The 12863-nt window shown below is 39.7% G+C and overlaps 1 protein-coding gene across 17 annotated transcripts in view; it reads right to left on the bottom strand.

The window, feature by feature from the left end:
* Positions 1-12863, bottom strand: part of KALRN (kalirin RhoGEF kinase) — a 503525-nt gene that overhangs the window by 286746 nt on the left and 203916 nt on the right. For all 17 annotated transcript variants that reach the window (XR_011152025.1, XM_069021109.1, XM_069021107.1 and 14 more), the window contains one exon: positions 2165-2357. Coding sequence is in view for 16 of the 17 variants with exons in the window: in XM_069021109.1 (XP_068877210.1) it covers positions 2165-2357 (193 nt within the window). In the remaining variant the exon portion in view is untranslated. The remainder of the gene's footprint in view (positions 1-2164; positions 2358-12863) is intronic.

Below are 12863 nucleotides of genomic sequence, written 5' to 3'. Positions count from 1 at the left end.
TTTGAGCCGAGCTGTGGGAAATTGCCACAACAGGCCAGTTCAGAGAGGGTACCTGTGAGCTGCCCCACATAAACCAAATAAATGTGGGCCTTGTTTGATATTCACAGTTCTTATGAGAGAGCATGAGCTGCCCAAGAGCCTGAACTTATTGACAAGAAGCAGCATCCCAAAGAATCCTTTAAACAGAAGTTCCTTGATTGTGGTGTGTATATTGTAGGGTGGACCACAGCTTAGGAAACCTTGGTTTGAATCATGGAATTGAAGGACTCAAACCATTCTATGGTTCTGAGTGTCTGCAGGTGGTTCAACAGACAGTGAAAGCACTGACTCTCCCCCTCTGGTCCAAAAATTTGTGGACCTTTGGACACCCATGTGAACAGCCCTGCAGACAGACCAAGGCTCAAGGGCACTCACAACACACACAAAATGAAAATACGCTTAATGCATTCCAGCATGTACAGCAAACAAGTCCAGAGCTTTTTAAACACTATGGACTCAGAGGTGTAACTATGAAGAATAACTTGATCACAGTTTACTATCATCACAGCTCCACATAATAAAAACATATGTCAAGCCTCCAGAAAGTATTTATTGATTTTAAAACCAAACCAATGTCCTAAAAATACATACTTGAACTCTGTTCCTTTACCTCTAGGCTATGAAACTTTAGGAAGACATTTACTAAAGCACCGGAGAATTGAAATTCAGTGTTGGATATACACTCATATTCTTGGGCTACTATGTGACTACCCCTCAGTGCCCTCATATACTTTAAACAGAAGCTCCCCATGCCCTTAACCTATCCTATTGCTAATCTCTGCACAGGCTCCCTCCTGCTCCATGTTCTGCTGTAGCCACACAAGTCCCTTCTCCTCCCCACCGCCCCGATCCCTCTCATTCCCCACAGCAGCAGTGCCAGTGTCACTGCACTGTGATGGCAGCTGCCCTGCCAGGACCAGTGATGGCAGTGAGCATGAGGAATCTCTAACAAACCCATACTGGGGGCAGCCTTGCTTTCAAAGGCACATATGGGATAGCAAGTGCAAGTTATTTTGATGGCTGAGTCCTCAAAGGTACCAAGGAGTGTAAAGACTGATTTAATCAAAGCAAAATTTATGAATTGACTGGGTTTTGTGAAACGGGTGAAAATTTACAAGCACTTAAAATGTGATAATAATGTAAAATTGTGTTAATGGGTAACACCAACCTAATTCCTCATAGCCATTCAAGGGTGCTTGCAAGAACAGGTTGAAAATAAGGACACATTTATATCACACCAACTTCACCAAAACTTAAATAGATACTTAAATACAGTCTTCCATTGCAGTAAACATTAAGAGCTATAGCCAAATTCTCTTCTGCATTCCAGAGATGCAAAACTTGTGTGTCTCTCTGAAAATAATGGATTGGTAAGACAGCCAACAATATAAATGTTTTTCAGTGAATTATTAAAAGATAATGAATGACTAAATCATGGCAGGGCATGACTATTGTATGAGCACTTAATGCACCTGAGTTTTGATTCTTTTTGGGTAAGAAGCTGAAATTCACAGAAAACTGAAGTGCTCTAGAGAACACAGCTGGTTTGTCATCAGCAACAACAAAGTTAGTAAAATTCCCTTAATTAGGCAGTTGTTATATACTGGTTACTTCTCAAAAGACATGCCTGAGGCACCTTATCATTCACATGAGCTGTTAATGTTACCCCTGAATTGTAAATCTCAATTAAGTGAAAGAGGTGACAATTTAGCAAATGTCTTTTATAAAATAAAAGCCACTAGTGGAAGTTTGGTAGAGGTCAACTAACAAACCCATACATTTGCATCTAAAAAAGAATATCTTTAGCATTTTGACTGATTTGGTATTTGGTGGGGTTTTTTTGGTTTTTTTCCTATGCGAAACAAAGGAAAGACTTAATGCACCACCACCAAAAATAAATACCACAAAAAAAAAACCCTCAGCAAAATGAACTATGTGAACCTCTAGGATGAAACATGTAACTCATTCCACCAGTGTGCTCAGAAAACAACCTGATGCCAGGGCATCAGCCCAGTCCTGCCACCTTCCCCCAGAGGTATATTTTGCTTTCAGTCACAGGGGGTTTTTCACCTGAAGGTTCTTATCAGAGATAATGCTTTACCATACATTTCTACGTGGTTCTCACCTCAAAGATGAACTTGGAACTGCCGAAGTTTGTTTTCTGCTTCTGCCAGAAATTATCAGGTTTTATAATCAGGGCAACATGAATCTCAGCAGGAAAGGCTTCTTGAAGGGTTTTTAGGAGAGGCTTGATCAAATCCCATTTGGATCCCCGCATATCGATAATAACAGTGAATCCTCGCTTGCAAACATCTTCACTGCAGGAATAAAAGCATATCATGAGAATTAATATTGTGGGCAGCCACACGGAGGCTTGACTTTTGTTGCTGGTGTTTGGTGCTTCAGAGCAAAGCAAGGAATAATTAACAAAAAAGACAAAAGATAGTACAGTATAAAGGCTATAAGAAAGGTTATATTAAATGTATTATAAATTATATATTATAATGTAATTTACATGAAATTCAAGTGTCTAGATTACAGTTTAATCTCTAATTTTCCAAGCATGTGTAATTCAAATATTCACTGAAAACATACATACTTTCACACAATTGAAAACAGAATCAAATATATCTGTATAGAAGCTCTTTATGTGTACATACAATGGATTCTGCTTTCAACATATTCAACCCAGCCAAAGTCAACAAGCAGGGTCCTGTGCCTTAGCATTAGTGGCTACTTGTAAATTTGGGTGCCTTCATTTTTAGAGGCCCCTATAAGGGCTTTTTAAAAAGTTCCAGTTCCAGAAAAGTGTCATTTCCAGAAAAGTGCCTGGCAATTACTCCCTGACAGGAAGGCCCTTGTGACTCAGCATGTGCACTGTTGTCACTGGGGCCCTTTTCCCTCATGATTGATCTTCCAAATGCTGCAGGACCTTTTTTCAATCCACAGTGAGACTTTTCTGACAGCCTGTACTCCTTCTTTCTCAGAAGTCCAAGACAGTTATCTGGCCTGGTCACTGGCAATGTGTGGGGCCCAACAACACCAGAGCATTCACTTGCAAACACATCTCTTCTTTTTCCTCACAAGAAGAGAGGACAAAGAATAAAAGGACATGTCAATTCAAGTCAAGTCTGTGCAGCTTTCAGCATAGCTTTTCAAGGGACATAGTAGTATTTATCCTCAGAAAAAGAGGTATGGGTATAATGCAGAAATTGTAAGACTGTTTAGCCTCCACAGAAATATTCCCAGTGCACAAACACATGGGAGGATTTTCACCTCACTCTACCTCTTTAACTTCTTAAAACACTCTTTCTGCTAATAAGATCCATCCTACATATTCAACGGAAAGCAACTCTATAAACTTGCAATTAGGTTTCTGGGCTGGAACAAGGACAGGAACATTCTTCATAGGAGGCACACACTGGACTAATACATGTTAAGAGAGTCAATTAACTTGAACAGTTTCAACATAGTGCCAGGCAGGAGCACTCAGAGACAACAAGCCTGGTCCTCTGCCTTGGTATTATTGGTACATCCACAGCACACTGCATAAAATAGTGCAAAGAAAAACTAGGGAGACCAGGCACTTCCAAACACTGTCAGCAATACAGATCTTTTTATTCTCCTTTTACCTACTGCTGAAAGGTCAGACATCTGATCCTTTCATAACTAATGCCAAAGAAAGGCTGTAAAAGAAGCTTTGTTGGGGGTGCTACTGCCTCTTGCCTTTTGGAACAAGAGCTGAGACAAGGAATCAAATCAGAAAGCAAAGAATAGAAAGGGGGTTGTGTTTTGTGCTATTTTTCCTGCAAATCTTTATAGGATCTTCAGGAACTTCGGGCAAATCACTGATCCCTGTTATACTAAACTGACTTTTCCAAGGATTTCTTCAAACACGTGACATAGAGATGCAGGAGTCATATGGACACATGGAGAGCTCCAACAGCAGACAAGTAACAGGTAAGTGCAATCTGTCTTTTCTGATATAAATAAGTAAATACACCACCACCATCCACTGCAACACAGCAAGGCATATCCAATATTAGCTTCATTCCAACTGCCCTTGCCACAGCCAACCTGCCAACTTACCAAATCTGATGTAAAACAGTAAGTTAACACTTATTAATGAATAACATAAAAACCTATTTTGGTAAGCAGAACAAAAATGTCCTGAAACACTGAAGTCTTCTGTTTATGAACCTGAACTAAAGTCTTAGACACAAACAGACCCAAAATTGCAATTTTTTTTTTTTATCTGATGAATGGTACTAACCTGTAACAAGATCTGTGGGTCTGTAGTCTCATCTACACAATTTGATCCCCCCAGCACAGGGATAACTCCACATTCTTCTGACTTCTTGCAGAAAATTAGCACCTGATTTCTAAACCTGCTTGTCAAAATCTATTATTTAACAGTGTTTAAATTGTTGCAAGACAGAAAGCTGCCTGCTCATCATTTCTACTTTCAGTTGCAGAGCTTGCTCAAAGGCAGAGATGGTGCCTTTGAGAGCTCTTATCCTGCACAAACAGGTAGCCGGATACTAATCAGGTACTAATAGCTCAAAGAAAGAAGTGGGAGACAAGAAAATTATTTAAACTGTAACCTCTTCAGGGTAGGGACCATCTGCCCTGTTGTGTTTGTTTAAGGAGCCTGCCTTGCCAGAGGTCTCTAGCTACCTATATTCATATTACAGTCTTCAGCTGTCTGGAATGAATTCCAATAAATTACTTTTGAGGAAACCATAAATGCAAATTTAGGAAATTAAAAATAATGAGTAATAATGGTCTGCAAAACCAAAACTGAACATGGAGGTAGAAGTACAAAAGGCTTACATAATTGTGGGGACACCTCACAGGCAATTTAATAAAAAATAAAACAAAACTAAACTAAACTAAAGGCCAAAATTCAAGTTGCAATATCCAAATATTTCCAGCTATTGACAGTGTCCTAAAAAAGTTGGCCTAGACATAATGAAGCTCCGATAAACTCTGGTGAGGCAGTCTGGGACGATTTGTCATCTCTGACAATCAGTCATTTTTCTTCAGTTACCTCAGCATGGATTGAGGAAATGACCCAACATTCCTTTTGAATAGTCTGGCCATGCTTATTAACTTTATTGCTTAAAAGCAACAACCCAAACCCTTCCCAATCTAGCAATTGATCGGGAAAAGCATCAGCAGCAATCAAGCTTCCTCCACATTGTCCAAGCAAGACATGCCTTATTCCTGGCTCCCAAGATGATACATCAATACACGTATCTATTACGCACAAGTAACCACTTTAGTAAGGCAATTAACGTTGATTGTGGTGCTTAATTTTTTCCGGTATTGATATTTGACCAGAAACTGGAAAAACGCTCAAATCAAGGTATTTGGACAATCCATCAGCCTTTTGGCTGTGCTCATCTGGGCTAGATTTGCAATGGTGAGCAGAAATTATTTGATAGTTGATAAGTCATTTCTGCTGCTCCACTGCTTTTAAGCAAAGAGCAGCTTCTCAGTCTAATAAAAATACCCTAGAATATTTGTGAAAATAATACTTATGATCTGAATTTTTTTTAAAAAAAAGGTATAAAACTGAAACTGAGAAGCAGATGTGATAATTTTGTAAAAATAAATGCCTCTATTTTGATTTCCTCTTTAATTCAGGCGCATTCTAAATTGTATTTTCTTTGGCAAGAGCTGTCTTGCTGGGTACCAAATGAATTTAAGGACTTCATGCTTTCTGATTAATCTTTCAGATACCTATTGATTATGTGTATTTTTCACCCTTATGGTTTGGCCAAAGCTTCTGGCATTTTGAAGCTTCAGCACTTGATTAGCTGAAATAACGTAATATCTCCATTCCCATTTTGCAGTCATGAGTTAATGATGAAGCAGCACATTTAGCATTCCTGTTGGACCACTAAAAGCCCAGATCTGACATGTCCAACATCTCATTCTAAATACGATTTGTTAACGGGCAGAGCAAGATCTTTTTTAAGGCAGGTCAGCATAACCTTGTCAGGAGACACTATCAGAATAACAAGTAGCTCTTCAGGCATCAATACATAAGTGCAAAATCTGTAGGAAATTAATTGTTTTTGAGATCACCATTCCTTTGACAAATGTGGCTGTAGTCAGCCAATTGGTTCACAAGCTAAGAGTGGAAAAGAGGGAGCGAGAGCAGAAAAACAGGTATGTGAAAGCCTCCAAGCACAAACTGTTATCCCAAAAGCCTCACTTCATATGAGATCTTACTAACTCTGCTGCCTAGTCTCCATATCAAAAGACACCAAGGTTCACTTCAGTAATTTATGTGTTAATATTTTTGGTTAATTGCAATTTTTTATTCATTTTGTGTGTGGTTTATTTACTCAGCTTGAAAATAAAACTAGGCAGAGAGGTTTATAATCAGCATCACTTGCCAACTTTCATAGTTTAATTTCACATCACCATGTCGAGCCTGAAGTTCACCTTGTCAATAGAAACAGTCAGTACCCATGTTCATAACATACCTTCCAATACATTTAGAGGACCAGATATAGTACTTTGTAGTAGACCTGTTTGCCAAGCACTCCTGAAGCAGCATTATTTATTAAAGTATTTTGTTCTATTTAATACTTCTCAGCAAAATGTACCTTGCTTATTATCCCAGTTTAGAGATGTGTTCCTGCAGTGTCACACTGCCAGTCTGAGCTGTCACCCACCACCACCAGTGGCAGCAGCTGCTCAGTGGGATGAGACAGACTGTCTTTTCAAAGATCCTGGGACACTCGTGACTCCTAGTCCTCACATCTGCCTTGTGTGCTGCTATATCAGAGACCAAGGGAGGAGCTTAGTGATGCACAACCCAAGAGCACCACTGCTCTGGAGTAACAATTCACAGCAAGCTCCCGCCAGAGAACTCCAGCCATCTAAAAGACTGTAGGTGGACAATCCTTCATCCTTCTTTGCCTCTTACATTTTCAAACTTGGTTTCACAATGTTTTTTTGCAATTGGAAGAGAAACAGCCACCCAGACTCCACTTCCAATTAATCCTTTCTTCCTTAGTGTGACCTAAATTTGTTTATTCTCTTTCAGCACTGAAAAGGAATCACTCATTCTCACTTTTCTTTTTTAAAAAGAGAGAGAAAGAAAGAAATCAAAGCCAGTTTCACAGTGGCTGGAGCTGGACATAAAGCAGTGATCTAGAGAAATTTCAGTGACGTGTTGTAAAAAGACTTGGAGCCACTGAGGTCCAGGCAGAGACAAACCTCCTGTCTCTGATTTCCAGCCACTGCTCTTAGGGGACATGAGGTGTGTCTGTGAATGGCACAAGAATGCAGATGTGTGGGCTGCACAACATCCACATTCAACCCCTGCCTCTGGCCCCAAGTCAACAGGAAGGGAACAGAAAGGCAGAAAAAACCCAAATACATCAGCAGAAGCTAACTGGTGCCAGATGGGTTCTCCTGCTATTCTCAAGTAAGTAACTCATTTTGGTATTCAGTTTTTACTTCTAAGAAAAATGGCTCTGAACTCCAAGCAATTCTGTTGTAAAATGATGTAGGCTAGGAAGAACAGATACCAGCTAGGTGTAAGAAAACCTTTTTCCAATATGTAACCATGATCCCATGAGCTCCTGGGAGTCCTTCTGAGAGGTGCAGGTCCCATTTGTACCTCTGTCAAGGTTCAACAAGGCTGTGTTCTGCTCTCTTCTACCCAGGTAAAAATCCTGAACTACATCATTACAGCCCAGACCAGAACTGTGACCCAGAGCTCTGCAGGCATTTGGCCTCCTATTTAATTGAGCAAATAAACACTATTTGAGAAGCTTCCTGTCTTCATTCAAATAGCAAAGATATAAAACACAGCTGTGTCCAAAAATTGCATGATCGCAGCTGTTAAAGCCAAATTTGGAGACAAAAACTATAATTTTTCACATTCCTGTTCAGTTTCTGCTGGTAAATGATGTCTTCATCTACACCCATTTACCCTCTTCCCCTTTTTTTGTTGCACGTCTACTATATTTGGATCAATATCTGGCAGGTCTTCCTTGAAACAGCTGCTGAGATAAATATGAAATTAATCAGGGCTTTGTTTTTGTTGAAGCAGGGCTACATTTAAAGATTTGTTACTACAACGAAGAAATATTTGAACAGTAAGTACCATTCAACTCTCTCTTGAGCATTTAAAGGCTTGTATTTGAGATGATTTAGCAGAAACAAAACAAAAATGCTTTACCAAATGAAAATTATATGTTCTTGACATTTTCTGGAAAAAATAAATATTAGGGTTGTGTTGAAATATAAACACACGATTCTTGAAAGGTTTGGATGAGCAGAGGCTATTGGAAGTAAGTTTGAAGATTCAAATCCATTGGATTCCAGAGGAGAAATAGGTATATAAATAAGTATATGGCTGTGCTTAGAACAGCCAGACTACTAAGATTCAGAAAATGAATGGATCTTTCTGCTTGCACTACAAGTTTTTTTGCAGTTCAGGCAAGGAGACTGTGAAGGCCATTTCACATGCTGTCACTATGAAGTTTAGTCTATGGTCAGCACTGCCAGATTTTCACACGAGGAAAGGGATGCTTCATCTGGGCAATGAGTGCTTTGGGCTCTTAGACACAGCATGGCATCCTAATTTATCAGTTCACAACATCAGTGACTTAACAAGTGAGTGAATGGAGCAGGGTGAACAGCTCCAGGAGTTCCAGTCAGTGCCATAAACACGGTCACCCTGGAGTGGAAAGCCTCCAGACTGCAAATACATACATTTCCTTGAAATGCGTTGTGGGAGGCAGAGAAACCCATAGGGGAAAGACCTTTAGTAGTAAAAAGAAGCCTGCAAACATGTTCAACTCATGCAAAGAATGATTAATGTAGGTCTAGACAGTCAACAGCAGCACCTGGTAAAATCCAGTGATGTCCACAGGCAGACACAATGCCAAATTCCTTCCTGATGCAGGCAGGTATAACCACTCTGGGACTTGCACATTTGATCCAGGGCTCCACTGAGCTCACAGATGATAATAGGAAAAAAACCCTCTTCAAAGACAGTAAAATCACTTTTTCTACATAGTACTGACATCTCTTGCAGTAAGCACTCATCAGTTCCCACACCCTGCTCCTGACAGTGCAAGAGAGCAAGGCACACCCGTTTATAGAACTGTAATTAAAATAAGGAGCTAGGGAGAAAAGATGAGATGTTACATATCAATTCAAAATAAGATATTTCATTATTAGAGCAGGTTCTCATTACAGTATTGCTGAATTTGAAAAAAAGCCTTTAAAACAGCAAAATATTCTGTTTAACCCTTTTCAGATGAAATAATTTTTTTTCATTTTGTTCCTTTTTTGGATCAGTCTACTCAGAAAAGAAGAGTACAAAAACTTTGAATTTTATCGAAGTATTTTGACTGCCAAACCATTTCAGAGCTACATTTGTGGGAAATTTCTAAATCTTTTGGATTTTTCCTCATTTAAAAATTTGCACTTCAAAATAGCAGATTCTTCCACAACTAAGTAACTTAGCTTCTGCCCATTTGCAGTGCAGAGTTCAGCATGAGATTCACTTTGCACTTTATGTCTTCTAAGCAAAAATGGTATAACTATTCCTTAAGACTTACAGGATTTTGGCCAGAATCCACACACAAAATAAGGGCAAACACTGAATTCCAGTGTATCTGTTAGGAGGAAAGGTTGAGTACTCCATCCCAGAAATGCTCTGTGGTCCCTGCTATGGGTCTGGTTTGATACTCTAAAGGAATTTCAGTTTTTAGAGTTGCACAATTAAAAACTGATGCCTCTTTTTTCCCCAGGTTGGACAATGAGGACTGTCCAGGACTAATAAATTAGTGGTACTCTTTTTTTTTTTTTTTTTGAGCTCCACCCATATACAAACAAAGCAGGTCTTTGTAGGCACAATGATTTACCTAAAATAGTTCACTTATCAGATAGATGCTTCCTGCCATGCCAGGCTGGGTGAAGACTGCCTGTTGTATTACAACCAGAAGGACTTGCTCTGAAGCTACAAAATCAATCTGTGTTGTAAGAGACACTTATAAAATCAATACTTGTGTATTCCTTTATACAGCAGACTTTACTCATTCTTTCAAGAAGCTACCACGATGGCATTGAGAGCGGAAAAAGTCCTTTTTACGGAGTCCTCAAGAGACAGAGGAAACTGATGTGCTGTTCCCAACCCAGCTCCAAAACCTCTAGCTTACATCCAATTTATTCTGATTCTGTCTCCTAGCAAGGCCAGGCTCTCTCATTGTGTCTAGCAAGAGGGGCTAAGCCGTGCCAATGAAGCCACTGCATGTGAGGTATCATCCCTTTTCACGTGTGGAGACATAAATGTGGGAGAGATCAAAATCACTGGAGCTGACTGAGCACAAACAGGTTGATAACTCAGAATTTCAAAGGCATTAGAAGACCTCAAAGATACCGGTGACACCCAGAGTGAAAAAGCTCGATCTGAAAAAGCTTCTGGAAAGCAAAAATGAATCCAACAGTCAAAATCCTGGGAATAAATGTGCAAACTCCAGCTGAGTCAGCCTCTGCGCTAACATTCTCTGAGTGTCTTCCCAAGATCACCTGAAGTATTTCTTCAGCCTCAGATGCTGTCACTTTTGCAGGAGACTGAGCTCCTCAGGTGCCAGTGTGTGGTCTCCTCAGGTTCACAGTCCATCACCCTACAGCAGTGTCCCACACCGATGGGAACTCACACATTGCTGTCACGGCAGTGCAGTTTTAATGTTGCTTCCCTTACAACCCTGAACTTTCATCACGGTTGCAAATAATTTCAGTTCTCTATCACTACCTCTACCTATCAGTCACCTCTAATTGGAAAAACCAGAGGAACTGTTTTATCAGCTGAAGCAGGTTCAGATAAATGCTCTGAAAAGTGATTGCTTGGTTTCAACTGCCTGCTCCTTTTTCCCTATTAGCTATATTGCTTCTCTATCAAAAGCACAATAAAACTTCACTAGCAAATCCATCTACAAGTGCCACATGTGAAAGAACATCAACCTATTCATCTCAAGAACTACATACCCCAGGTGGTGCTTTTCCTGCTGACAGACCTGAAAATTATATTGATAAATTAACATATGCCAGGATAGTAATGATAGGAATCAGCTAGTCAGAGAAATTACTATTTATTGTAGATGTCAGCAAGCCCACGGTAATGTAAATCAGGGAGAGCAGATTCTTGAAATACTGCACCTAAGGACATTTCCCTAATACTGAGCCACTCATTTGACCTGGAAGAGGCACATCAAACACACATCTACTCCACTAGACTAATGGGTTTCCTACCTGTGAGTTAAACTAATGCCAGTATAACATCCTGTGCAGAAATGGGCCTAATGCAGTGGGTTTCTGTAGCAAGCTGAACCACCATAGTTACCCCCTCCCCTCCCCATCAGAAAACAACTGACGAGAACCAACAGAAACCATTTCACAATTGCTCTGCAAACCCCTAGCTTCACACTGGACACATCCCCCAGTTTAAGAAAAGCTGATGATGTGTGACTCCCTGATACTGAGATAACACAAATATATGCAGCTATTTTCCTTGCAATTATAGCTTCACAGTTTATGCATTTTTTTACACCTGGCTGGAGCACTGTAGTCCAAGGGATGAGACTGAGTCAGGTGAACCTCGTTGGGTTATTCACCCCCTTCCTGTGTGTGCTACCACACTTTGCTTTATTGAAAAATGCCACTGCATTCTTCCATGGAATATATTATATTTACCACATCTTCAGACATAGGGAGGATCCAGAATTGCAGAAAAATTGCAAATTGCCTCATGATTAATTTAAAAAAGCTTAAAAGAGATCAGTCAATAATCTAAGCATGTGCTTATTTATCCATGCTGGGATATATTCTCTGTTACACGTGTGCTGATTTTATATAGGAATCATTTATTGCTCCATACATATGCTTATCTAATTGTACTGAATACACATGCTTTATTAAACTCATAAATGAGCACATTTATGGGTCTATGTGAAAGTAGAGCCCTTCATATTTTATTTATAAAGTGGAACAATAGAACAGCATTGACCTAGAACACCCATTTAATTCAGAGGATTTAGGGTTGTCCCACTGACTTTTCTATTTTTTTGCCAGAATCAAAGCTTTTGGGTTTTTTAATTAGATTTCTAGCCCATCTGCTTGCAAAGATAGCCTTGACAATATAAACTAATGCACATTTGTCTTGCTGAGTCTGCAGTCAGTGGAAGAAACATTGAGACTAGAACATGAACTTGCACTCTCCATCTTATTGGGGTGTTAACTGAAAACCCAGTTCTGGCAGCCTAAATACCAGAATTCTTAACTATTTCACTGCTGCTAATTTTGCCACCGAAGCTGCAGACACGACACTTGTCAAAGCCATGAATTATTCTCATAAGCTCTTGCCCATTTTGATGGCCATGCTGCACAATTCAGGCTGTCAGTTAGGACTGAGCAAGTACCTGGCCTGCAATTACAATCAAGGATTTTGCTGTTTTTGTATTGTGTGGAGTAAAAGCAGTGATCACAGCATAATCAAACTAGTACTCAAAGCTTACAGTGGAAAAGACTGCAAAAGCACAACTACTGGGGATTTGATGTAGAACCCACAGGAGCACTAGTTTAGTACATAATTCAAAGTGCTTTATGACATAAAACTAAGGAAAACAAGTTAAAACCTCTGTTGCTATGACATGCTTGAAAAACAGCTCAAATAGACTTTTTCTTACCACTTGAAAACAAAAAGAATACTGCACTGGTCTCTTATGAGAGTGATGTTATACAAACTGCTAAAATCATCCACAAAACTAATGACCCTAAAAAAAACCCAA

The sequence above is a fragment of the Aphelocoma coerulescens genome, chromosome 7, assembly GCF_041296385.1.
Source record: "Aphelocoma coerulescens isolate FSJ_1873_10779 chromosome 7, UR_Acoe_1.0, whole genome shotgun sequence".
Classification (NCBI taxonomy): Eukaryota; Metazoa; Chordata; class Aves; order Passeriformes; family Corvidae; genus Aphelocoma; species Aphelocoma coerulescens.
This window is presented reverse-complemented; position numbering and strand designations above follow the sequence as displayed.